Genomic DNA, 27141 nt, shown 5'->3' with positions numbered 1-27141 from the left:
TCACCTACACCTAGCCCAATCATTCATCCAGTGCCATTTAAGTCCCATGTGATCTGTACACCTTCCAGGTAAGCATACATGAACAAGTCATGTATTGCCCCGCTTACCCTTGGCTCGGCTCTCCCGCGCTGGCACAACCTGTCAATTCAGGTGCGGCTATCTAACTACATCTATTACTAGCTAATTGATGAAGGGCTGTTAGACAGCATTTGGGACACTAAACTTAGCTATACTATTACTACTAGTCAAGAACTACAGTGTAAGTAAAACTAGATCAGCTGACACTGAACCCCATGCTGAGTTCCACAGCAGTGAAGTCACCAGTGTGCCCTGGTTGTGTGATGACGTTCACTCTGTTAAACAAAACCTTCCTTAACACATTAAATTGAGCTCTGACAGAAATGGTCGCCATCTTGAATTTTTGAGTGGCACACATCTTTTTCCACGATAATGTTCCTTTAAGAATATTTGTACCAAATTTCATGATAGCATCACCATTTGAAAAAAAAATGTAAGGATTCAAGAAAAATGGCGGCCATCTTGAAAAATGGTTGCCATCTTGAATTTTTGAGGGACAAGCACCGTTTTCCAAAAAAACATTCTGAAGAGAGTATTTTCACAAAATGTTATGCCTACATCACTGTTTGAACGATTGACATAATGAGCATTTGACAGAAATAGCGGCCATCTTGAAAAAATGGCCGCCATGTTGAATTTTTGGATGGCCAACGCCTTTTTCCCAAAAAGTGACCCTTAGAGAGTATCTGTGCAAAATTTCATGCTTTTATACCAATTTGAACGATTCTCTTGAAATATGCCATTAATCTGCTGCACTAAAAATGATTCGAAAAGGTTTCGAAGCTTCAAGAAAGCACTAGCATACAGCACTCCAACAACTCCCATTAAGACAGTAACAACCTGTTGACAAACTTTTAGGTCACAGTCTAGACTAGACTATTGAGGATACAATTTAAATGTCCTATTTCTGGAGAGAATGGATGTAAAGAGCAAGTAGGCTATATTTTGTGTTCTAGAGCAGTGGTTTTGACATACGAACTGGTATGGCCTATTTATTTACCCCCTGAAGTATTATTAAAAATGCAATTTAATGACATATTTTTCTATACAATATTAAAATGTTACAATTAATATGATAGATTAGTAGCCTAGATATATTTTTCCTCCCACAAAGTAGTGTTAAAGTGCCCCTATTATGTCTTTTTGAAAATTACCTTTCATGTGTGTAACATAGCTGATTGAAAACATCCTGCAAAGTTTTAAAAATGAAAGTGCACCGTATATAAAGTTATTGTCTTTCGAAAGTAAGAGTCGACTCTGAGTCAATGAAATGAATCGTTTTTCAAACGAGTCATAAGCAGTTTCGTTGTTTTCACTGCCCAAGGACCAGCATGTGAAGTATCAGTGGTTAAAATTAATCTTTACCATGATACCATCCTAATCTTTTGCTGTGTTCCCTTTATTTTACTGACGACTGCTTCTCAAATCTCGGAGTTCAGTGTTGCATTCGCAAACTCTTGAAAGATGGTGTTCAAAATACTTAGTTTTGAGTTTTATTTTGTTTAGGTCTCCTGCTAACTGGTTAACTCACATTATTACTGTCTTACTGAAATACTTCTGCTAATCAGTTGTGGGACTATTACCTAAAACTGTGTCAATTGATGCAGATTGTCTGTCGTTCTCACTACTTTGACGAAAGATTAAGCATGGAGCAAGATTTGTTTTACCAAAGTTTACTTTACATAAGTCATTCATGCTAGAGCTCAGCTAATGCACTGTTATTGATACAGTTTCCAGATGTTCACCGCAATAAATTAGAAAAATACTCGGTAAATAAAAAAAAGTACAAGTAAAATAATCTGTTTGTTGATGGACATGCACTTGTTATTGATGATGGTGAGGAATTACAGTTGGAACATCTCGTAATGTACCTCAAACTGAGTCACTGAGAAACGTCCTCGAGTCGTCCTTGCGATGGAGGTTTAGGTTGAATAACTAGCTCTTCCAATGTTTTATCATCGCACTCGCGGTCGGATTGAGATGGTAAAATCAACGTCATTGTTCGTTAAGAGGCTTGAGGTGCGCTTTGCCTCGCCTGAAATGTATGCGAGAGTAGGCGGCTGCAGTGAGGGGAGGAGTGAAAAAAGCTCAGGCAAGGACAGTTTTCTCTTCTCGTAGTGGATCAGACACCTGTGAGATCAAAGATGGATTTCACGGGATTCACGTCGTGCATAATAAACTGGATGTAATTGAAGTTCTGTTGCTTTTATATGAAAATAAATATAATGAACAAGACACCCAAAGTACTTGTTATTTTATAAAGGTAATATGATGCCATAAAGAATTGCATGGGCAGGGTAAGATTTGTGAAAGTGTACATAAGATTGTACATAAGAAAAAAATATTTTCAGCATTTTACTGTTATTCGTAAGTGTAATTCATGTATTGTGAAACTGCAGCTTCATGCTAACGCAAAATAAATAGGATCAAATTTAATTTACGCTTGCAATCTTAAATACACTTTCACAAATCTTACCCTGCGCATGCAATTCTTTATGGCATCATATTACCTTCATATTATTTAATCTCATTCCAAATACGTGTTTATCAATAATTTTTTTCTTTAATACAGACGTGTTTTTATATATATATATATTTTTTAAATTACATCACATAGAGATCGCACTGTCAGAGAGTTTGGGAGTATTCACACATAATTTATACACATAAAACATGATATCAGAGTTTTAAAATCAAACATTATAAAATAGAACAATACATTATGGTTGTTTAAACCAATGAGCATTAAGCTGTGTCGTCAGCAAGTCGTTTCCCATCGTGCTTTTGATCAGCGCAGTATGGTCGGTGGAGAGCAACCATAGACAGTATAAGAAATGGACACAGCGAAGAGAAAGTGAAGTCAATTAGAAGCACTCACTTCCTAATGGCTGAGCGTACTGCGCAGCCTCAAACTGAGCTTGACGACGTAGATGTGACATGAGCAACCTGTCTGACAGTTGTAAGTCTTCTAGTAGCTGTGCCAAGAGAAATCTGAATCATTCCCTTCCGAATCTTGCAGAGACGGAGAGCGTGAGTAGGAGCTGTCCATGAGCTAGGAGCAGGAGCAACTTTATGACTCTCTATGGGCTTCTCCCTTGACTTTATCGAACTTTATGCCTCCACGTCTCCCAGATTGCCTGCGAGCTTCTCCTCCTGTCTATACGGTAATTTCTGTAATGTGCGACAGAGACTCGCGTGGTTATGACGCAATCGTTAGCCTATTTTTACAAAAAGCTTCTACGGGGCCATAACGTAAGATACAAGGTAATGGAGCCTTTTATACATTGTTTATTTCTAAAGAAACACGACAATGGATAAATAGAGTCTTTAAACGCCTCAGTTGTAAAGTTATTCGCTGTCAAAGTGACGCCAAAATGAATGGGAGTCAATGAAATTCTAACAGAAGGTGATGGCTTGCTAACCAATGGCGGCCCCCAGGGAAGGTATGCTTTCCGGGTGCTGGATTACCCCCTTGAGTGCAACTGCGCGTAACTGCAGAATCCGACAAGTCCGCCTTGCGCTTGCAAGGGTTTTTTGACACACGTCAGCATGACATCAGAGCAAGGTGAACCGCATCGGACACATTTCTAACCGGCATGCATCTCGCGGTGATCACTGGTGATCGGTTTTGCGCAGATTTTGCACATCTCAAACAAGCCTACTGTGTTTAGTTTGCGGTGTAGGAAGCCTCAGGACAAGCAGAGCTGACGTTGTTATGGCAATGGGCGGTTTTGTTTTCGACACATGCGCTTCACGCAGTAGACCAATCACAACAGACTGAGCCGTCTGGCCAATCAGAGCAGAGCAGCTCGTGGAAAGGAGGGATTTAGAGAGATTGATTCATCTGACGAGTCATTTGAGAATCATTGAAAATGGGTTGATTTACAAATGTATATTATGAGAAAATTAAACTGTTTTTTTTTTTTACCTTTGATGCATGAAAACCTGTTGTAGGAGACTCCAAAACAACATTAGGAAAGTTTAAAATAGCATAATAGGGGCACTTTAATATATAATTTCAATGCACAACTCAATCACAACACAGATATAATGCAATTCAACTTTATTCTACTGTGTGACTGAAAAAGAGCTCGACTGAGTGGATAACTAATTCAACATATGGGAGACATGCAGAAGGTCCATTTGAGGTTTACTCTTCATCATGTCCCTTCTGTATGAAAAAGATAAGAGGAAGAGATTATCAGTTGTGGTAAATGATTCAATTGCATAAGTATGTCTCTAAAAATGAATTATATATCAATGTGACTATATATTTAGACCATATATCCATATATAAACTTTTGTTTCTACAGTAGGCCTATACTTGGAAACTGGGTAAATTAAAACTACATGTGACTTAATTGGCTTGAATCAGAATGGATCACAAATAAATATCAGTCTTCTTAAGCACTGACCTTAGAACCAACATCACGACTTTTGGCACGCAGTTTATTGACTTGTGACTCTGCAATGTCAGCTCTTTCTTCTGCTTCATCAAGTTCATGCTGGATTTTCCGGAACTTGCTAAGATTTGTGTTTGCTTGTTCCTCCTATGAAGCAGGATTAGCAGTTCTGAGACTAGAGCCTTAACTGAATAGTATGATTTATCATCAAAAGTGTGATATTTAGTCCAATACTTACAGCTTCCTCTGCAGCCCTCTTGTAAGCTTTGACCTTTAGCTGAAGCTTGTCAACTAGATCTTGCAGACGAGCCATATTCTTGCGGTCCTCCTCAGTCTTTTAAGACAAATAATAACAAAAAGATATTATTTGATGTTTGAAAGTGTTGTCGTAACATTTTCTATTGGTGTATTCAGTAATAAAATTAGATGTTTTTTGTTGTTGTTGTAGTACCTGGTAGGTCAGTTCTTTAATACGTCTCTCATATTTGCGAATTCCTTTCACTGCCTCGCTGCTCTTCTTCTGTTCTGATTCTACTTCATTCTCCAGCTCCCTCACCTGTTGGCATCGTATGAATGTTTTTACAGCATACCACTTTCAACAGTCAGAAAACATTGTTGGGATTTGAGGTAGGTCACTCACCCGAGCTTCTAGTTTCTGGATTTGTTTCTTGCCTCCCTTCATAGCAATTTGTTCTGCTTCATCCAGACGGTGCTGCAGATCTTTAATGGTCTGCTCCATGTTCTTCTTCATACGCTCCAGGTGAGAACTTGTATCCTGCTCCTTCTTCAGTTCCTCAGCCATCATGGCAGCATCAGTGATGGCCTTCTTGGCTTTTTCTTCAGCATTCCTGCATTCTTGCACTGCCTCTTCCACCTCACTCTGAAGCTGGGATGTGTCAGCCTCCAGCTTCTTCTTCTGATTCAATAGGCTTGTATTCTAGACAAATTAGGTATTTGCATTAAATTAGAAACTGAATAAGAATGGATCTGTTCAAAATGAAGATTAAGTCAGGTTGAGTATCACTTGAATTTTAGCGATTCAGATTCCAATATCGGTTCTGCTTATTGATTCCCAGTTTCATTTCCAATATGGGGGGGGGGGGGGAATGAAAACATTTAGAACATTTAGATATCAATCCTATTTATTCTGTGACTTTTTATTCTTTTGTAACATTCTGTTGCAGCTCAATACCATGAACAAAAGATAGTCTGGATGTGCCCAGCACAGAAAACAGCGTGCAAATGCTGAATTGAGTTCTCTTTCACATCTTCTTGCTCTCTAATGTTTTAAAACCACATTACAATGCGCACACAGGAATCAATAAGCGGATCGATCAATTTAAATTTTATAACAAGTATCCGATTCCAGAATTGGAATTGATTTTCCATTCCCAACCTTAAGAATAAGCATCCATTCGCTTTACCTGGGAGTGCAGTAGCTGCACTCTTTCACTGGTATCCAGCAGTTCTTGCTCAGCAAGCTTACGGCCTCTCTCATTTTGCTCAAGAGCGGCTCTCAGCTCCTCCAGTTCAGCTTGCAGAAGGTTGTTGCGTCTCTCTAAAATCGCAATGTTCTCCTTGAGATCATCATTTGTTCTCAGAGAGTCATCCAGCTGAAGCTGAGCATCCTGAAAGATGAGTGCAAACTAATTAAGACTAACCCTTCAACAGCTCTACCCTTTCAAAAGCTTTCATTCTTTGCCTAACTGATTCACAGTATTGATTCTGAGTGCATCTTACTTTCAGATGTGCTTGGACACTCTTGAGTTGTTTTTGAGCCTCTGCTGCTTGTCGGTTTGCCTGACTAAGCTGGATCTCCATCTCATTCAGATCTCCTTCCATCTTCTTTTTTATTCTGAGGGCCTCATTCCTGCTTCGTGTTTCTGACTCCAAGGAGCTTTGCAGAGTGTCAATGGTCCTCTGCAAATTCCGTTTGCTCTGTTCCATCTCTTCATCCTTCTCAGCTAGTTTGCGCTCAATATCAGCCTTAATTTGTCCAAATTCTAGCTGAGCTCGCAGAATCTTACCCTCCTCGTGCTCCAATGAGGCCTTTTAAACATAACATTTTGTGATCTATAACTTGGTTTGCAGTACTTTAAAAATATTATTAATTTTAAACAATAGTAAAAATACAATTTAATCAGCTGTTGTTTTTATATGTTTTATTTTTCTTCAAAATTAAGAAATCGAGCTTCATCTGAAAACTTACCTCTGCCTCTTCCAGAGCAGACTGAATCTCACTTTTTTCTTGCTCCAGCTGTTTTCTCATTTTCTCCAGCTCATGAATGCTCTTTCCTCCTTCACCAAGTTGCTCAGTGAGATCAGAAATTTCCTCTAGATGAAAAAAAAAACAAAAAAACATTTTAACATATTGCCATATTTTCCCCAGTGATATAAATATAAATGTCTCTACAATACTATAAATTCTTCTTCCACCACCCCAATACACCATAAAGTCCTATTGTACTACTTGTATTGTCTTTCCAGTATCTCCATTTATCTATTAAGATTATTTGCCAATAAAAAGTTATTTTGGTTTATTTACCTTGGAGATTTTTATTTTCTCTCTTCATGGTCTCCAGGTGATCCAAAGATTCTTCATAGGAGTTCTTCAGCTTAAAAAGTTCAGTACTCAGACATCTGGCTTCCTTCTGAGAGCTCTCTAGCTCAGCCTGTGACTCTTCGTACTTCTGCTTCCACTCAGTCAGGACCTAAAAGCATCATTTCTCATTTAAGTAGGATGACAGGTATTCAGAAAGAATTTTTTAGCTTAATCCCAAATAAAGTTTGGTTACCTTATCAAAGTTTCTTTGCTTCTTGTCCAGTGCTGCTGCAGCTGCATTAGACCTCTCCAGGTCCACCATAAGATCTTCAATCTCATTCTGGAGTCTGTGTTTGGTCTTTTCAAGAGAAGAACATTTCGCATTAACTGCTTCAACAGCTTCTTCAGCCTCCTGCAAACGTTGAGCCAGTTTCTTCCTGTTTTAGGAAACGGAACAATATTGAGGAATGTAACTGTGTGAGTGCACACTCTAGTGGATAGATTATATTTTACCCTCTGTTTGGTGAAGCTTGGCCAACTAACAGAAAAACTTTTTGTTCGTCTTACATTTTAAAAGAAACATAACACAAACAAAAAGCTTATCTGTCAGTAGAGAAGTTACATGGAAAAGTCAAAATGTCTATGAAATTTGAAATAGAAACATATCTTACTTGGCTTCTTCCAGCTCCTCAGTCCTCTGAATGGCATCAGTTTCATACTTGGTTCTCCACTGAGCCACCTCAGAATTAGCTTTAGACATGCTTCGCTGTAGCTCTGCTTTGGCTTCCTGCTCCTCCTCATACTGCTCTCTGAGCAGATCTGTGTCATGACGGGAGGACTGTACAGCATGGGCGAGGGCATTCTTCGCCTGGAGGACACATTGTTATTTAGCAGATCAACAAAATTAATGCAATTCATTTTTGAAATATTAATCAGGCAATGTTCATACTCAGTTCACACCTTAGTTTCCTCCTCGAATTGCCTTTTAAGATCTTCAATTTGCTGAGTGTAAGACATCTTGCTTCTGGTTAGCTGGGTGACAAGAGAGTCTTTCTCCTCCAGCTGTCTTGAAAGTTCACCTACATGTGTCATCAAGTATTTTATTATTGTCGGTGTTCTGTCAGTCATAAGAATTAAACAAGACAGTTATTGGCAGCCTTACCATTTTCAGATTGTAGCTTAGATTTTTGCATTGTGAAGTCATTGATACAACGCTGGCCCTCCTCAAATTTTGTTCTGTATTCATTCATTTGATCTTCCAAAGACCTGCAGGTCTTTTCAAGATTTGCCTGTACAACGTACATAATTTGGCTAGAAAATTACTTTCCATCAAAGACGACAAATATAAAAAAATATTTGTATTAATAATACCTTTGTCTTAACAACATGTTCCATGTTTGAGACCACATCATCCAGCTCCAGCCTGAGTTCACTTTTCTCCTTTTCCAGTTTTTGCTTGACTCTCTGCAAATTGTCTATTTGCTCTCCAAGTTCAGCCACACTGTCAGCCTGTTTCTTTCTCAGTGTGGCGGCAGTGGCCTCGTGCTGCAGAGTAGCCTCTTCAAGGTCTCTGCGAAGTTTCTGAAACTCTGCCTCTCGTTTCTTATTCATCTCAATCTGAGCAGATGTAGCTCCTCCAGCCTCCTCCAGTCTCTCACTGATCTCTTCCAGCTCTCTAGCTAAATCTGCTCTCTGTTTCTCCACCTTGGCTCTGGCAGCTCTTTCTGCCTCAAGCTCTTCCTCCAGCTCCTCAATACGCGCCTAGAATTGAACATATGTCATGGTTGTCATTGTCTCATTTAAAAAAAAAAATTCAGTGGCAATATGCTCTATCTGTTTATTTTTTCATACCTGAAGTTCCTTCAGTTTTTTCTGTAGCTGAATGCAAATAGTTTGTTCATCCTCGATTTTCCCATTGAGCTGACTAATCTCAAAGTCTTTCCTATATTTACAAGAGAGATATTTACAGTCCTTTGTCTTGAACAAACAAATTGGACTATGAAAGAATGGGAGAAATGGCCTTACTTCTTCAGTCGTTCTTCCATTTGCTGCTTGTCATTCTCCAGGTCCATTAAATTTTCCTGGGTTAACTTCAAGTCTCCTTCTAGTTTCCTCTTAGCTCTTTCTAGATCCATACGGATCTTCTTTTCTTGCTCAAGAGATCCTTCCAACTGGTTTAAATAATTAAACATGTTTGATTTATTGAGCATGTCAATATTGGCTGCATAGCATTTGCTTGCATCAAGAATCCTAAAGGTAGATGTAAATTGTAACACTCACATCATCCACTTGCTGCTCCAGCTTTGCTTTTGCCTTAGTGAGGGTGTTGACTTTGTCCTCCTCACTCTGCAGGTCATCCAGTGCCTGCTGATGAGCTTCCTGCAAGGCCTTTTTCTCCTTGGTTAGCTTTGCGATGATGTCGTCCAAAGCTGCCATTTCCTCTGTCAGATTCTTCACCTGTGAAAGACCATGGATCATTAAGTTCTAAGTGTTTATACTGTGTGTGTGTGTGTGTGTGTGTGTGTGTGTGTGTGTGTGTGTGTGTGTGTTTTTGTGTAGAAAGACATCCCAGACCTTGTTCTCAGTAGCATGCTTTTCTTTCTCCACTTTAGCCAGAGTCAGCTCCAGGTCATCAATATCTTTCTTCAGCTCAGAGCACTCATCCTCCAGCTTTCTCTTCTTAGCTGTCATCTCTGCGTTCATCTCCTCCTCATCCTCAAGCCGCTCTGTGAGCTCTTTGGCTTTTGCCTCAAGCTGGATCTTGTTTTTGATGAGCTGATCGCATCGCTCCTCTGCATCACATAGATTGTCTTGCTCCTGTTGAAAAGTTAAAAAATTCAAAAATTACAGTGATTTCTGTGCTGTGGAAAACACATTTACTTGTCACATTTTATATGCACAAAATTATTAACTGACCGCTTGGACTTGAAGCTGTAGGTCATTCTTCTCTTGGAGAAGAGAAACCATTTTTTCTTCTAGTTCTTTCCTTCGTGCTTCAGATTTAGCATAAGCCTCTTTGAGCTTGGCAAATTCATCTTTCATATTTGCCATCTCTTTTTCTGCTTCTGCTGACTTGAGTAGAGGTTTGATTTTGAAGAAGAGCTTCATCCAGGGCCAATTCTTCACCCCCATGAAGGCACGGACATTCCACTGGATAACCAGTAGGGCATCTCTGTGAGAATATTAATTTTTTTATGTCAGCAAATATCACAAAATAGTGTTTTTAAAACGTAGTACAGTGTACAAATTGTAATATATGGAATTCTTGCCTTCTTTCAACTATCTTTTGGAACTCAATCCTTGCCAGGAGTCCTCTGGATCTAGCTTGAATTCCAGAAATAATTAGAGAGAGTCTGTCATCTCTCATTTCTTCCAGCTGACCCAGTAAACCAGCCTTAAAGAACACCTAGGCATAATTCATTTTAGAAACATGCACTTTACTTACAGAACAACATGATCACTTTCATATTTGCTCCCATATTAAATTATGGATATAAAATTATTATTCAGTTTAATCTAAGTTTTCACCTTTGTGTGTCCAAATTTATATTGATTGTGATCAATATCCAATGATCCCAACAGTTTCTCAGCTCCTTTCCTGCTATCTATGAACTGACCTTCAGGTATGGCTGCAGGATTTAGGATTCGGTACCTGTATATAAGTACAGAATGTCTGTAATAATGGAAAGTGTTGTTTTAAATTTAGAGTTTAAGTATCAAAGAACCAATAATAATTACCTCTGTTTAAAATCCCCATAGAGGATTCTGTTGGGGAAGCCCTTCCTGCAAATCCTAATGCCCTCTAGTACACCGTTACAACGTAGCTGGTGCATGACCAAAGGGTTCTCCATCGCACCAGGAGTCTTTGTCTCATTAGGAATGATGCACCGTACAAAATGAGGATGTGTTGATCTCAGGTTTGTCATTAACTTATTCAAATTTTCCTGTTGGGATAAATGCACAGAATGTAAAGCTATTCAAAGCTATTCAAAGGATTGCTTTTAAAAAATATTGACATATGTTCACTGGAGACAAGCTTGATATCATTAGTACACATTATCTATTCTTTTTTATTTTATTTTCATTGTGTATGATCATTTGAGTCTGAAACTCAATTACCCTGTGAAGCGCAGACACAGTTTGGAAGGAGGAGCCCTTCTTCTTACTTCCGCCTCCTTTACCTCCCTTACCACCATCTGGTCAAAACAAGGCACAATAATTACTTATAACTGGTAGTACTCAAACCACTCATAAGTGCATTTGAGATTCTAATTGTGCATACATAATTTTTCTCATACATACCAGATTCTGACCCAGCATAATTAGCAAATAGCATTGACAGGAGCTTGAGTGTAGACTTTTGAAAGAGACCAACAACAGTCTCATTCAGTGGGTCTTTGTTCTTCACCAGCCAGTTGTTAATATTATAGTCAACTGTACCAGCATAGTGAACTAGAGAAAAATGAGACTCCGGCTTTCCTTTTATTACTCTTGGTTTCTGGAAGTTATTTGATTTCCCAAGGTGGTTGTCATAAAGCTTTGCTTTAAATGTTGCATCACTGGCTTTGGGAAACATGCATTCCTCTTCAAGTATTGACATGATGCCCATAGGCTGAATAAAGAAGTTGATAGGATTGAGTTACTGACTGTAGACAATTGTTTTGTTAAATAGTTAAAGCACTATTCATGTATGAAAGCTTTATCGTCAGCACTACTTACTTTCTCAATGAGATCGATGCAGGCCTGTAAGTCCATGCCAAAGTCAATGAACTTCCATTCGATCCCTTCTTTCTTGTACTCCTCTTGTTCCAGCACAAACATGTGGTGGTTGAAAAACTGTTGCAGTTTCTCATTGGTAAAGTTTATACAGAGTTGCTCAAAGGTGTTGAACTGTTGTTTTAAATCAGAATGAATGAAATTTTAAGTTTTTGTAAGTTGCATAGTAATATGCATTTTAAACATGACAACATGAGGATCTTTCCACAAAGACTTACATCAAAGATCTCAAAACCAGCAATGTCCAGCACTCCAATGAAGTACTGGCGAGGTTGTCTGGTGTCCAGAGATTGATTGATTCTTACAACCATCCAAAGGAACATCTTTTCATACACTGCCTTGGCCAGTGCACCAATAGCATAGTACACCTGAACACAAATAAGCATTTAGTTTGCCATTACTTGTCTAAATGGACACCATTTAATTAATGCCACTCCATCTCACCTGCTGGACATTTTGCCCTTTGGTGACCCACTCATTTCCTACTTTCACTCTTGGATGGCATAGACCCTTGATTAAGTCAGCAGAGTTTAGGCCCATCAGATATGCAACTTTGTCTGCATCTGTAAAATAAATAAGATTTCTCTATTTTCAAGGAAAACACTGCTATGCATAAGAGATAAGATAGTGTTGCATTTAGTTTTCTGCTTCAGGAATTATACTCTACACACCTTCAGTCCCATCAGCTTCTGCTTGCTCCTCCCTCTGCTTTTGTTTGAACTTCATATTGCCATAGTGCATAATGGCTCCAGTCAGTTTATAGATGCCATTTTTCTCCTCCTGAGTGAAGCCTAGTACATCAAATGCTTCCTAAAGTTTACATAATTATAGATGTCATTTGAGAACTTTACAGTGACAGAAAAACTAAAATATAATATGTTTCATTCTTACATCAGTAGCAAGTAGTTCGTCTCCATCATTAATTGAGGCTACGGTTGTTTCGCCTTGGGAGATGTAAGCGTAGTCATAGGGGTTATTGGTGATGAGCAGCATCTCTATTTCAGGAGAAAGAAAGAACTGTCAGTTTGTGACGATCCGGCACTACTGTAAAAGGCCTTTGATTACTGCATCTTACCCAGCAGCTCAGGTTTCCGCTGAGAGAGGATTTGATAGAAAATGTGATAGTCCCTTTCAGCCTTAAGCTGAAAAGACACCCTTGACTTCTCCAGAAGATCTGATATATATAAAAATAAAATAAAATAAAATTAAAAAAAAAAATTTTTTAGTGACATTCAGTGTTTTATGAAACCACACATAGAGTCCAGATATCAAAATGAAATTAATTCTTACATGTCTCAATGTCAGCAGAGGCCAACTTTCCACTGGCACCAAAATGAATTCGGATAAATTTTCCCTATAGAATTTAAATAAAAAACAATGATCATATTAAGAAGTTAAGCACAATGAATGCAATAATAATTGTATAAACTACTGAAAATCAATCAGTTTGGCTTAGAAATACCTAATGCCTGTGTTAAGAGGTACTTGATTCAGATTAATTTAACTGCATTAACCTCTTACAACTTCTAACATAACATAACTTCTGATTAAGGCCTTTTTTTTTGTTTTTTGTTTTTTTTTGTTGCTGATTTCAATGTTTTGTACCATAATTATATAAATACTAAATACACTATCATATTTATGATGGCTCCGGATGCTGCCATCTGTTATCCTTATGTTCTCTTTATATCATTTTGATTTATCCAGCAGAGGGTGTTCTCACACTATATTTGTGATAGTTGTGACATGAATGCTATTACATTAGCTTCACTAAAAGTTTTACATAAATGTTCAATGCTGAAGCTTACAAATCTTGAGGAGTTGTCATTTCTGATGGTCTTTGCATTGCCAAAAGCTTCCAAAGCAGGGTTAGCCTGGATGATTTGGTCCTCCAGGGTTCCCTTTAATGACAAGGTAAATGCTTTGGCATGGTGTAATTGAGTTAAATGTCTTTTTTTCTAGTTAATGCAGAAACAGATGACACATATGAAAATGACACTTACCTTCTTTTCTGACCCATCTTTCTTTGCTGAGCCCCCAGCTGCAATACTTGCAAAATATTGAATAACTCTCTTCGTGTTTACAGTCTTTCCTGCACCAGATTCTCCACTACAGAGAACAACAATCTGATTATTAAAAGTGGCATGAAGTACTGAATTAACTAAGGAATTATATTAAAAGAAAAATTATACTTACGTGATCAGAATTGACTGGTTTTCCCTGTCTGAAACGGAGAAGAATTCTTCAGTTACGGCTTCTATATTATCTATATTATAAGGCTCATCCAGAGATTTGTGCAAAATACAAAAAAGGTTCCTCACACTTTGCATGTTTGTTTATGAAACATGTTGCCCAATTTGATAATGCTTTCAGCTAGAATACGAGTACTCTCAGATCTTCAGAGCAGAACAGATTTTGTCCATACCTGTTAGCATGTACTGGTAGGCATTATCAGAGATGGAAAAGATGTGGGGAGGAGCTTCACTCCTCTTCTTCCCTCTATAGGCTATAACCACCTCCTGATTGTATACTGGCAGCCACTTGTAAGGGTTGACAGTGACACAGAACAGCCCTGAATAGGTCTGTGGGAAAGGACAAATAAAGTTCAGTAATTGAAGCTAATTAGGTTGTGGTCGAGTATTGTGTATTGTGTATTGAGTATTGAGTATTGAGTATTGTGGTCAAGTAATTAGCTTAGGTCGAGTGATATTGAACTGGTCTGGTCTTACATAGATCATCCATGCTGCATAGCGCTCTTTGAGGTTAAACAGCACGGCAGGCTCATGGAGAAAGGTGAACATTGCCATGTCTTCAATTTTATCAAACTTTGGTGGGTTCTGGGGATGAATGTCAGCTTCCTTTACAGTGACAGTCTATTAGAAGCATAAAAAATGTAAGCATTAGAGTAATACTCTTGTGTAAAGTGGCATCAAATTTGCTGTTTTGTCAAGATTGTATTATAGCACTGTTCCAAAGGCAAATCATATTGAAGCTAACATTTAAATAATGAAGACCTCACTAATGCTCAGTGGTTTCTAATTAACAATTATCATAATGTATCAGCAACCACATTGAAAATGTACCATTGAAATAGCTCTGTCATTGAATCTGTCCCGCCTTTGAAAAAGCATCTTCTCAAAATGCTCATTATTAGTTGAGCCTACCTTGTTTTTCTCAGTCTGTACAGTGACTTTGTCACCTTCACGGCTGATAATTGAAGCTTTCACATACTCTTCATCTGGATCAGGCACAAAACACTCCTTTTTCATATCAAATGGACGAGTTTGTGCTTCCAGACGCTCTCGATCTGACTTCCGCAGGTAAGAAGCCGCTGCTCCAAACTGTGCCATATGAGCGTCCCCCATGATTGCCTTGTCTGGAGATGGCATGGTTAAGTCCATGTTAATGTGAAGTTTTAAGAATTGGCAATATCAGACATGCTATGATCAACATTCCCATACAGATTTCTAAATACTACACAATCATATAAAACCAGCTTTGACATACCGGTATGAATAAAAATATTCTCATAGAAAATAAGCATGACTCTTACCTGATGTGAACAAGGTGCAGCAGCTGAAGAAGAACCTGTTAATGTAAATATAATTTTATTGTTACTCCTTAAGACTCAGATGTGAATTAACACTTTTTAGTCTTTGTCACGTCACTAATAATGAGAAGTAAAATGGATTTATCGTGAATGAAGTTGTAGTAGAAATTTGAATTCTCTAATATTAAATGTAACTTCACTATGCAGTTTTGGCTCAAATCTTACCCTCAGATAAAACGTCTGACTTGTCTGGACACCAACCATGAGAACTCTTTATAAAGGAACTCACCCTCCCAAATTTGGGGAAGGCATCCTACAAGGCAGGAATGCTATTGCGCCTGATCACTAGGGTTCAACAAGGGTACTTATGGGTATTAGGGAGAAGCAAGAACCTGCTAGTTGAGTTAAGTCTTATCTTTGTTAAGACTGGTCAGTGCTCCATATTAGGCTCTCGTTGATAGCTGAGTGCTAATTTAGTCTAGCGAGTTAAGTGGTTTTCACTTAAATTAAATGTGAATGATTAAAACCAGAGAGTGTACAGTGTACACTGAAGAATATGCATCTGATATGAATATTACTCCAAAACTTAAGGCAAAGGAGCAAGATATTTATGGGAAATTCTATTTTCGTGTTCTTGTGGTAAGCCATCACTACATTCACGGCACTTTAGCGCCCCATGAGGGTTTAACAGGCAACAAAGGAATTTGAATTCTGTCTTAACAAACTTTAGATGGAATTCTATATTTGTCATCCAGCATTGTTTAGAATACTCAAGAGAAGGTATCAGATTTCTGTAAAGAGATTTGTTTGAACTGCATGCCATATGGGCTCTCAATTACCCAGAGAGCTTATGGGGGGTTAATATGCGACATTGTGTTTTTTGTCATCATAGCCCAGACTTGGCAGGGACGCAAACAACAATATCAGATGCCCTCTGAGTCTGCATCTATATTAAGCATCTTAGTCTGCGGGATTTACCAGGCGGCAAGTGTCGAACAGCACTCATATGAGGGGTCATACCTCAGATTCAGTAAAATTAGATAATAATAATACAATAAAAATGTAAAGAAGAGAGAACTGGAGTTATCTCCTTGGTGGGGAACAATGTTGGTTATTGCTGTACCATCCTTCATTATCATCTACCAGCCAGCAAGTGTCTCCCCCCACAAGACATGTTGTTGACAACCCATTGTTTCTTTGAGGACAAAGATAACCCTGTGAAATTCCTGCTGAGTGGATCTCACTGATTGAGGAGTGAAACCACATCATACTGTGAGCCGGACCTTACTTTATGTCTCTGCCTGGGATCAACTATAGTCTGTCAACTTGCCATTATAGGTGGTTTTCCTCATAAATAAAACCAAGTGACAGGTATACACAGAGACCCATGAATATTTTATGGTATACTGAAATTCTTGTAATTGTATAGAGTCCTGTACTCATATTAAATCTTTTTTTGAGGGTCCACATGTTGGTGTCAGTGTCCTTGGAATGTGTTGCAACTGTGAGTGATGAAAGGGACACTAATCCATTGGCCTCATGGGTAGACATATTCTTCTTATAGTACAAATATATGCAGACAGAAACATTAAAGGTAAGTACAATTTTATTTTTTTATTTTTTTACTTGACAATAAACTCACAATTTTGGAAAATAATCCATGTTGGGTTTGTTGTGTTTCTATAGATGTTTGTCCATTTTAAGATTGTTTGAATAAGATTTTTTAGGATTCAATACATACAACTGGCAGACATAACTGAAAGGTGAGTACCCTTGACAATTACCACACGGGAAGGGTCGACAGATAAACAAGGAGTTAAGTGCCCATGACAAGTGCCCATGATAATACTGTTCTATTCTGACACCCAGCCAAATCTTTTAAACGATGACTGGCGTCAAAGTGCAAAAGGATGTGAGAAATGCCAAGCCATTGCTAAAGTCTCAGTAAAGATAACGGTGACCTTTTTAGTCAGATAAGCACTTAACATAATGAACATCACTCCGACACAAAGGTAACATGCATTTAGTTCCCACTGGTCATAAAATTAGATCACTGCCATTTATAAATGTGTATGCCTACCTATTAGCTGGCTGCTTAATTACACTTGTTGTGAATTTTACATGTTCTAATGCGTAATGTTACATAATTGGCCATGTTATCAAGATTTACAAATACATATGCAATTTGTGCATTTAAAATGTTGCGCATTTTACATTTACACATCCCTAAAGATTTATGAGTGCAAGTGTGCCTAATACAACCGTGATAGAGCCAAAGATTTGTTTTGCTGCTCTCTCACCTCTCTCGGTGGTGTGTGTCTCACCTACTCATTAATACCTGTGAGAAACCTGCTCTGAGGTGAGTTGATTTATTTTTGATTTGATTTATTTTTTTATTTTCACAATTTTACATACAAACTGAAAAGCAATTTGCCAATAACAATAATACATTGTGAAAAAAGGACTCCCTCTGAAGCTACAAGCTTATAAAACAGGGATCCTAGACACCACCACCCGACATACAGCATGTCCTAACACAACGCTGTGTTAACGCACGCCAAAAGTAAGATCCCATCTCTCAGTCACAGTCCATAGAACCTTCAATAACAATTTCAATACAATGATAAAGTATATATATACTCGTAACCTCCCTCTAATCCATATACAAGGAGAGAACCCTGTTTGCATGCCCAAAACAAAAATCCCGTCTCTCAATCATGGTTCATAAATCCTTCAATTCAGTAAATACAATGCAATACAATCATTTCAATATAATCATAAACGATACATAGCTACACATCACCTCCCTCATATACAGGTAGAAAGTTTCAACCTTATGAATGTCAAACCTCGAAACCATCGGACGCATAACTCCCCAGTAGACAGTGCTTTAAATTTCTTTTAAATATAGAAAATGTAGTAGATTGTTTTATGTTGTTTTCCAACTCATTCCATATTTGTGGTCCTCTAAAACCTATGGAGGAAAACCTCCTGGAGTCCGTGATGGGGAGGTGGACCGGGTGTAGATGGACGGACTCCAGGATGGTCCAGATGGCCATGGCGGAGAAGGCTGAGGAGGTGGCCATGGCGAAGAGGACCCTTCGGGTGGCCATGGCGGAGAGGACTTATAGCCCCCCCCAAAAAATATCCTTGGGGAAATTATCAGGCTTTGACACTGGGCTGGATGAGGCAGGGGGCGAAAGTGGCTCTGGGCTGGACAGGACCAGTGACGAAGGCGGCTCTGAGCTGGGCGGAACCAGCGGCGAAGAGGGCTCTGAGCTGGGCGGGACCAGCAATGAAGAGGGCGTTGAGCTGGACGGGACCAGCGGCGAAGAGGGCTCTGAGCTGGGCGGGACCAGCAATGAAGAGGGCGTTGAGCTGGACGGGACCAGCGGCGAAGAGGGCTCTGAGCTGGGCGGGACCAGCAATGAAGAGGGCGTTGAGCTGGACGGGACCAGCGGCGAAGGCTCTGTGCTGGACGGGACCAGCGGCGAAGGCGGCTCTGTGCTGGACGGTACCAGCGGCGAAGGCGGCTCTGTGCTGGACGGTACCAGCGGCGAAGGCGGCTCTGTGCTGGACGGGACCAGCGGCGAAGGCGGCTCTGTGCTGGACGGGACCAGCGGCGAAGAAGGCTTTGAGCTGGGCGGAACCAGCGGTGAAGGCTCTGGGCTGGACGGGACCAGCGGTGAAGAGGGCTTTGAGCTGGGCAAGATCAGCTGTGAAGAGGGCTTTGAGCTGGACGGAACCAGCGGTGAAGAGGGCTTCGTGCTGTCGCTGTGAGCAGTCTCGGCTGGGTAGTCGCTGTGAGCAGTATCGACTGGGCAGACCCTTGCTGGCTCTGGCTCGACTAGGCAGACGCTTGCGGGCTCTGGTTCGACTGGGCAGACGCTTGCAGACTCTGGTTCAGCTGGGCAGACACTTGAAGGCTCGATATGGTTCTGGATGAGGATGGGTGAGGAAGTGAAGATGACTGGTGGCTGTGGATCAACTGGGCCGATGAGAGGAGGGAGATCGGAGAAGTCATCCTCCTTGAGTTGCGTTTCGGACCCGAACTGAAATGCCGGCTCGGCTGGACACAACTGTATGATGAACGGGGCTGCGTAGAATAATGAAAGCTGACTCATTCTGGAATACGAAGGATTCTGCATCTTGGTCTGGTCTTCTGTCAGGGTTTACAGATGAAGCAGACAAGATGGTAAGTTTAAATCTTTAATTGCAGAATGAACGGAGATGCAGATAAATGGTGAGTATCAGCAACACAGATAAACAGAGAATGCTTAGCTGGATGGTAATGTCTCTCTTTCTTTCTTTCTTGTAGGTGACCAAGGATGGAAGATCAAAGAAGATGGCAGGCTGGCTGAAGGATGGTGATGCATCTCAGGTAAGGATCCAGGTAAGTGCTCAGGGAGTCTGTGAGTCATGTAATGACATGTATAGACAAGACCAGACGATGACTGAAGGTTGAGTGCTGAATATAAAGGGGTGAGAAGACGAGGTACAGGTGATGATGATAATTACTTAGAGGAGAGAGGAGAGTGAGTGCAGGTGTGCGTCAAGGAGGATTCTGGGGAGTGTAGTGCAAAGACAGAGGAGGAAGACAGACGGTGGATGTGACACACATATTGTTGCCTACCATAAACATAGTCCTTGAACCAATGAAGTGCTATGCCCCTGACACCATAATGACATAACTTTCCAAGTAAAATTTTATGATCGATTGTATCAAAAGCCTTTGAGAGATCAAGAAATACTCCAATACTAAATTCTCCTCTATCAAAAGCATCATTAATTTTTTCAACCAGATCTAAAATGGCCATATATGTACTACTGTGTTTCCGAAAGCCATATTGTGAAGGTACCAAAATATTGTGTTTTTCCAGATATTCCATCAATCTTGAACAGACCACTCTTTCAAGAACTTTAGACAAGGTTGGTAAGATCGATATAGGTCGGTAATTTTGAACATCATTTTTATCCCCAGACTTATATATTGGTATTATTTTTGCCACTTTAGACAGTTTTGGTAAGTGGCTCAGCAATCACATCTACTATGGCTTTGAGAATCTTACTGCAGATTCCGTCAGCACTGGCTGTATAGGAACATTTCATTTTATTTATGATGTTGGTTACTTCCATTTTACAGGTAGGTTTAAAAAAGCATGAGCTGGGATAACTATTTTTAAGAAAGAAACTATAATTTTCAGCCCCTGATGGATTTATTTGTTGAGACAAATTTTTACCAATAGATGCAAAGTTACATCTAGACAGCATTTAAAGGACCCACTGGACAAAATAAATGACTAATTATTTAAAAATGACTGTTGATTTGTTAATGAACTACGACTTATAGAACTGTAAAGTAGTATCATTTTCATAATATTTGTAGCATTATAGATGTTGTGTTCTTGTTGTACAGCATAATCTCCCTTGGAAGTTCCTACGGGATTTTTCCTGTAATATCTGTACATGAAATGCATCTAAGTGCAAAGATGATCTGGCACATTGAAAGTATCAGTGCTGTTGTCTGAGATAATTGACATGTTAAGTACTTCAGAGTAGCTCATTGAGCATGAGCCTTTATCCCTTTTATCCAATCTATTTCAAGAACCAAAGGCTTTGTTATATCCTTTTCCATTTTAGACATCAGCACTTCCATTTCTGAAGCTTAAAACCTGATTACTGAAGTTCTGCTCAGTACACTGAGTCATTGACGCTCATTGGTTACCTTAAATTCATTTAAAATCATTGTTCAGGCAGTTTGAAAAGCACATTTAAACTCAGTTGTGATTTATTATTTATACTCCCAAGTTAGTTTTCACTTGCCACAGGACATGTTCAGCATAAGAGAGTTCTGTATGTTTGAGGCAAAGCTAAAATCTACAAAAGAGAAGCTGTTATATGCACTGCGGGATTACTGTGTATCTTTGATAAACATTCTCAGGGGATACAAATGTTTATTTGCTTTATTGTAAAATGTCAAATTAATAATATGATAAATAGATGTAGATGTTACTTAATTTATATTTAAGTAAACTAAATGTTCTTCTGAGAATTTAATTTTAGAGTAATTGTACAATGTGATATAACTTGGGCCAAATAAAAACAGCACAATAGTAGTCTCCATAAACATATAAGACAACAAATTAGATGCAGAGTGACTTTATTTCATGTAAGTGAGGAAATAGTGAACAGTGTACAATGGTGTACAGAGAGAAAGGCAAGCAAATAAAGATGATTTCAGAAGATTTCCAGGACTTCACTCTTCATCAAATCCTTTCTGTGAGAGAAGAATGTTGATGAGGGGAAAAAAGACTTCATTAGTTATTAAGGAAAGATGTTGTAAAATATTAACAGCCAAAAACATTGATGACTTAACCTGTCCTTAAAGATTTCTGTCCAATCAGATGCTCTCTAGAATGAGATAGTCACTCCCAATTATAAACACCTGGCTAGCAAGTAGCAAATCTGACTGCCTGACTGACATGTTGACTATTAAAAGAGTGGGATCCAAACTGAAGTTATGCAATTTCATGAGCTCTTTAACATTTCAATTAGTGATTATTTAATTGTGTCCACTGTACCTTTGGCCCCACATCACGACTTTTGGCACGTAGTTTGTTCACTTGAGATTCAGAAATATCAGCCCTTTCGACTGCTTCATCTAGTTCATGCTGCAGCTTACGGAATTTGCTGAGGTGAGTGTTTGCCTGTTCTTCCTATTACAGGAGGCAAACAAAACACATCAGTATACTTTACACAACACCATCCACAGCGACTAGTTCTGTCTCTGAATTTCAAGAGCACTTACAGCTTCCTCTGCAGCTCTTTTGTAAGCTTTGACTTTTAGTTGCAGCTTGTCAACCAAATCCTGAAGACGGGCTATGTTTTTACGGTCCTCTTCAGTCTAGATTCATTAATTAAAGATTAATTCTGTGTAGATGATTTATTTTAATCATTATCAAACTTATTCACTTGCCCATGAAATCTAAATATTTTAATCCCACCTGATATGTAAGCTCTTTGATGCGGCGTTCATATTTACGGATTCCCTTCACAGATTCACTGCTTCTCTTCTGTTCAGCTTCAACTTCACATTCCAGCTCTCTTACCTAGGAGTGATGCAGTAGACTTACATTAGACATTGCTTTATTCATGTCTTCTTAAATGAACAAGTGCCACAAGAATAGCAGATGACTGTAATTACTCACCCTAGCCTCCAGTTTCTGAACTTGTTTCTTGCCTCCCTTCATAGCAATTTGTTCTGCTTCATCCAGACGGTGCTGCAGATCTTTAATGGTCTGCTCCATGTTCTTCTTCATACGCTCCAGGTGAGAACTTGTATCCTGCTCCTTCTTCAGTTCCTCAGCCATCATGGCAGCATCAGTGATGGCCTTCTTGGCTTTTTCTTCAGCATTCCTGCATTCTTGCACTGCCTCTTCCACCTCACTCTGAAGCTGGGATGCGTCAGCCTCCAGCTTCTTCCTCTGGTTTATGAGGCTGGTGTTCTGTATGAGAAAGTTTCTGATAGAGTGATCGTTTGAAATGGAATCTTTCGACAAAAATACAAAAAGACTCTTCATGGTTTACCTGAGAATGCAAAAGCTGTACTCTCTCAGTGACATCGAGCAGCTCTTGCTCAGAAAGTTTGCGTCCACGCTCTGTTTGTTCCAGAACAGCCCTAAGCTCCTCCAGTTCGGCCTGAAGCAAGGTATTGCGTCTCTCTACAAGTGCACTGTTCTCCTTCAGATCATCATTGGCTCGAAGAGAGTCATCAAGCTGAAGCTGGGAGTCCTACAAGATTTTCAGTTAAGGAAAGCCAAGGTTACTTTTGTAGATAAAGAAAGTGAATTATTAAATGGTAACACTTTTTACCTTCAGATGGGCCTGGACAGACTTGAGTTGTTTTTGAGCCTCAGCTGCCTGTCTGTTAGCCTGGCTCAGCTGGATCTCCATTTCATTTAAATCTCCTTCCATCTTCTTCTTTATCCTGAGAGCCTCATTCCTGCTACGAGTTTCAGACTCCAAAGCACTTTGTAAGGTGTCTATGGTCCTCTGTTGGTTTCTCTTTGACTGCTCCATTTCCTCATCTTTCTCAGTCAGCTTGCGCTCAATGTCAGCTTTTATTTGGTTAAATTCTAGCTGGGCCCTCAGAATTTTACCCTCCTCATGCTCCAGAGAACCCTGTAAAAACAGAATAAGCTTACTCATGTCATCATTGCACTTCTTTCAATTCGTTTTTTTGTGGCCAAGCTCCTACCTCAGCCTCTTCCAGAGCAGCTTGTATCTCTGCTTTTTCTTGTTCCAGCTGCTTACGGACCTTCTCCAACTCATGGATTGTCTTCCCGCTCTCGCCAAGCTGTTCGGACAGATCAGAGATCTCCTCTAAAGGAAAAATTACATTATCATTTGGATTATCCATAGAGACTTAAATACAAAAACAAATACATGTAATTTTATGCAAACATGAACAAAGTAGCAGAATTTCGTATAGCAAGAACCTTGCAGGATCTTGTTCTCTCTCTTCAAGGTCTCCAGGTGATCCAAAGATTCCTCATAGGAGTTCTTCAGCTTGAACAGTTCTGTGCTCAAAGATCTTGCCTCCTTCTGAGAGCTCTCCAGTTCACACTGAGACTCCTCATACTTCTGTTTCCATTCAGATAAGACCTGAAAGGAAAAAAATGGATTAAGTCGATTTTTGATAATGAATGTTGATCTAATAAAAATGTAATAAAATGAATTGAATACATTTTTTAAACTAATAATTTGGAATGGAGACTGTGGCAAAGGGTGGATTTACAAGAGAAAATTTGCAATCTAAAATGTTTTATTTGCTTAACATTTTTTTGGCCATGCAAGTTCCATACTTCCATTGGTTTTATTTCAGAATTCTGATTATTTTACCATTAATCTAAAGAGTGGAAAATAGGAATAATAAAGAATGAGTATAGGTGTGTCAAGACTTTTGACTGAATTTTGAGTTTTCTCTTTTTCTCTTTCTCTATATATAAAGGTGAATTCATACAATTATAAATGTTGTCTAAATGTTTTAGTCTCTCGTTTAAATACTACCTTATCAAAGTTTCTTTGTTTCTTGTCTAAAGCTGCAGCAGCAGTGTTGGATCTCTCCACATCCACCATCAAATCTTCGATTTCATTCTGGAGTCTGTGTTTAGTCTTTTCAAGGGAAGAGCATTTAGCATTAACTGCCTCCACTGCCTCCTCGGCCTCCTGCAAACGCTGTGCCAGTTTCTTCCTGCATGGAATTAAAAGTAAATAAAAAGTAATTAGTAATTAAAAGAACAGTCTTCCCTGCTGAAACATCCAGCATCGCTGGTTACCAGCATAAGGTAGTTTTTTCATGCTGGATTTTTCAGCAGGGTTTTGAAAAGTGGAACTCAAAAAAACCTGGCAGAACAGAGAAAATGTGATGTCAAATCCAAATGTTTTAGAGATCAATACAAGAAACACAAGCAGTCATTGCTGGGTCCTTTTGAATGTTTCCTAATATCATGTACATTTATGTACTTAGAGTTATAAAGGTTTCATATCTTACTTGGCTTCTTCCAGTTCCTCAGTCCTCTGAATGGCATCAGTTTCATACTTGGTTCTCCACTGAGCCACCTCAGAATTAGCTTTAGACATGCTTCGCTGTAGCTCTGCTTTGGCTTCCTGCTCCTCCTCATACTGCTCTCTGAGCATATCTGTGTCATGACGGGAGGACTGTACAGCATGGGCGAGAGCATTCTTCGCCTATAAAAATATTTGTTTGATCACTTTGTTATAGAAGATTATAAATTACTTGAAGGACAAGCGGTAGTGGAAATATAAGGGAAGTGGACAAGTGTATGTTACCTTCATTTCTTCATCTAACTGCCTTTTCAGGTCCTCCATTTGTTGACTAAAGGAGTTCTTACCCCTGGTCAGCTGAGAGATTAATGATTCCTTTTCTTCTAACTGTCTAGCAAATTCATCTGTTTTGAAAGAAACAGGTAAATAAATTGTTGTTGTCTTATAAAATCATCACCATTTTATAGTCAAGACAAGACTGCTGATTTACCATTTTCTGCCTGAAGCTTTGCCTTCTGAGTTGTAAAGTCATTTAGGGCCCTTTGAGTGTCTTCATACCTGTTACGGAATTCATTCAGTTGATCTTCCAGAGTTCGGTTCATTTTCTCCATATTAGTCTATTATGAGTAAATATTGTATTAGTATAGACATTCTCCAGAAGTAAAAACAAAACAAACAAACAGATAATTAAATATCTTTATTCTAAGGTCAATATTTATGAATATTTATGAATAAATAAAATCATGCCCCCCCCCCCCAAAAAAAAGGGAAAAAATCAGCCAATTCACCTTGGACTTGACAATATGCTCCATGCTGGAGGCCACATCATCCAGCTCCAGTCTGAGTTCACTTTTCTCCTTTTCCAGTTTTTGCTTGACTCTCTGCAAATTGTCTATTTGCTCTCCAAGTTCAGCCACACTGTCAGCCTGTTTCTTTCTCAGTGTGGCGGCAGTGGCCTCGTGCTGCAGAGTAGCCTCTTCAAGGTCTCTGCGAAGTTTCTGAAACTCTGCCTCTCGTTTCTTATTCATCTCAATCTGAGCAGATGTAGCTCCTCCAGCCTCCTCCAGTCTCTCACTGATCTCTTCCAGCTCTCTAGCTAAATCTGCTCTCTGTTTCTCCACCTTGGCTCTGGCAGCTCTTTCTGCCTCAAGCTCTTCCTCCAGCTCCTCAACTCGAGCCTAGTATAAAGAGAAGTAGAGTTTTTCCCTTCAAAATGCACATTACAATGATCAACAGAACCGATCATTAAGTAATGTATTATAAAGTACCTGCAGCTCCTTGAGTTTCTTTTGTAGTTGGATAATTATATTTTGTTCATCATCAATTTTACTGTTGAGCTGACTGATTTCAAAGTCTTTTCTGAAAATGAAATTATGGAATTTATTTTATTATGATGTTCAAACATTCAAAACAACAATAATACACTAATAATAAAGTAGTTTGTCTTACTTCTTCAGTCGTTCTTCCATTTGCTGCTTGTCATTCTCCAGGTCCATTAAACTTTCCTGGGTTAACTTCAAATCTCCTTCAAGTTTCCTCTTAGCTCTTTCTAGATCCATTCGGATTTTCTTTTCTTGCTCTAGAGATCCTTCAAGCTAACGGATTTAACAAATTAAATTATTAATGTGCTGTAACAAACATTCTTGTTTCTTCACAAAACAACAACAACAAAGTATCTACACATCACGTACAAGGAGCTTGGCTTACTTACATCATCCACCTGCTGCTCCAGCTTTGCTTTTGCCTTAGTGAGGGTGTTGACTTTGTCCTCCTCACTTTGCAAGTCATCCAGTGTCTGCTGATGAGCTTCCATCAGGGCTTTTTTCTCTTTTGTCAGCTTGGCAATAATATCATCTAAAGCTGCCATTTCTTCTGTCAGGTTCTTCACCTGTGTGTATAAAGCTAATATTAATTAAACATTTTATTAGAGATGGACATTTCCTTTTCACAGTTAATTACAGTTTGTATGAAACCTTGTTCTCAGTAGCATGCTTTTCTTTCTCCACTTTCGCCAGAGTCAGCTCCAGGTCATCAATATCTTTCTTCAGCTCAGAGCACTCATCCTCCAGCTTTCTCTTCTTAGCTGTCAGCTCTGCGTTCATCTCCTCCTCATCCTCAAGCCGCTCTGTGAGCTCTTTGGTTTTAGCCTCCATCTGAATCTTGTTTTTGATCAGACCTTCACACCTCTCTTCAGCATCACAGAGATTATCTTGTTCCTGTTTGCA

The 27141-nt window shown here is 39.2% G+C and overlaps 1 protein-coding gene across 2 annotated transcripts in view; it reads right to left on the bottom strand.

Annotated features, from left to right (window-relative positions):
• Positions 1-4004: 4004 nt before the first annotated feature.
• The window catches only part of LOC311086281 (myosin-7-like), a 28897-nt gene continuing 5760 nt past the window's right edge, over positions 4005-27141 (bottom strand). Inside the window, exons 1-39 of one of the 2 annotated variants that reach the window (XM_084119084.1) lie at positions 15575-15627; positions 15353-15387; positions 14964-15175; positions 14529-14672; positions 14225-14381; positions 13996-14023; positions 13803-13908; positions 13608-13700; positions 13090-13153; positions 12875-12973; positions 12691-12794; positions 12471-12609; positions 12244-12362; positions 12018-12167; positions 11743-11913; positions 11326-11635; positions 11143-11219; positions 10762-10967; positions 10552-10675; positions 10293-10429; positions 9940-10195; positions 9598-9840; positions 9304-9480; positions 9049-9194; positions 8875-8965; positions 8395-8784; positions 8186-8312; positions 7984-8102; positions 7695-7891; positions 7277-7460; positions 7027-7192; positions 6691-6815; positions 6222-6530; positions 5906-6109; positions 5122-5418; positions 4933-5037; positions 4720-4815; positions 4494-4628; positions 4005-4249 (exon numbers count right to left, since the gene is read on the bottom strand). In XM_084119084.1, the coding sequence (XP_083975210.1) occupies positions 4229-4249; positions 4494-4628; positions 4720-4815; positions 4933-5037; positions 5122-5418; positions 5906-6109; positions 6222-6530; positions 6691-6815; positions 7027-7192; positions 7277-7460; positions 7695-7891; positions 7984-8102; positions 8186-8312; positions 8395-8784; positions 8875-8965; positions 9049-9194; positions 9304-9480; positions 9598-9840; positions 9940-10195; positions 10293-10429; positions 10552-10675; positions 10762-10967; positions 11143-11219; positions 11326-11635; positions 11743-11913; positions 12018-12167; positions 12244-12362; positions 12471-12609; positions 12691-12794; positions 12875-12973; positions 13090-13153; positions 13608-13700; positions 13803-13908; positions 13996-14023; positions 14225-14381; positions 14529-14672; positions 14964-15164 (5817 nt within the window). In that variant the 5' untranslated portion in view covers positions 15165-15175; positions 15353-15387; positions 15575-15627 and the 3' untranslated portion in view covers positions 4005-4228. Of the gene's footprint in view, positions 4250-4493; positions 4629-4719; positions 4816-4932; positions 5038-5121; positions 5419-5905; positions 6110-6221; positions 6531-6690; positions 6816-7026; positions 7193-7276; positions 7461-7694; positions 7892-7983; positions 8103-8185; positions 8313-8394; positions 8785-8874; positions 8966-9048; positions 9195-9303; positions 9481-9597; positions 9841-9939; positions 10196-10292; positions 10430-10551; positions 10676-10761; positions 10968-11142; positions 11220-11325; positions 11636-11742; positions 11914-12017; positions 12168-12243; positions 12363-12470; positions 12610-12690; positions 12795-12874; positions 12974-13089; positions 13154-13607; positions 13701-13802; positions 13909-13995; positions 14024-14224; positions 14382-14528; positions 14673-14963; positions 15176-15352; positions 15388-15574; positions 21627-21930; positions 22066-22157; positions 22254-22353; positions 22459-22557; positions 22855-22936; positions 23141-23221; positions 23531-23606; positions 23732-23847; positions 24014-24418; positions 24603-24902; positions 25100-25201; positions 25321-25406; positions 25534-25704; positions 26095-26184; positions 26276-26365; positions 26512-26627; positions 26805-26889; positions 27133-27141 lie in introns of those variants that run through there. The other variant, XM_084119085.1, reaches the window with a different exon arrangement.

This window comes from Abramis brama, assembly GCF_963993115.1.
Source record: "Abramis brama genome assembly, chromosome: 7".
Classification (NCBI taxonomy): domain Eukaryota; kingdom Metazoa; phylum Chordata; class Actinopteri; order Cypriniformes; family Leuciscidae; genus Abramis; species Abramis brama.
This window is presented reverse-complemented; position numbering and strand designations above follow the sequence as displayed.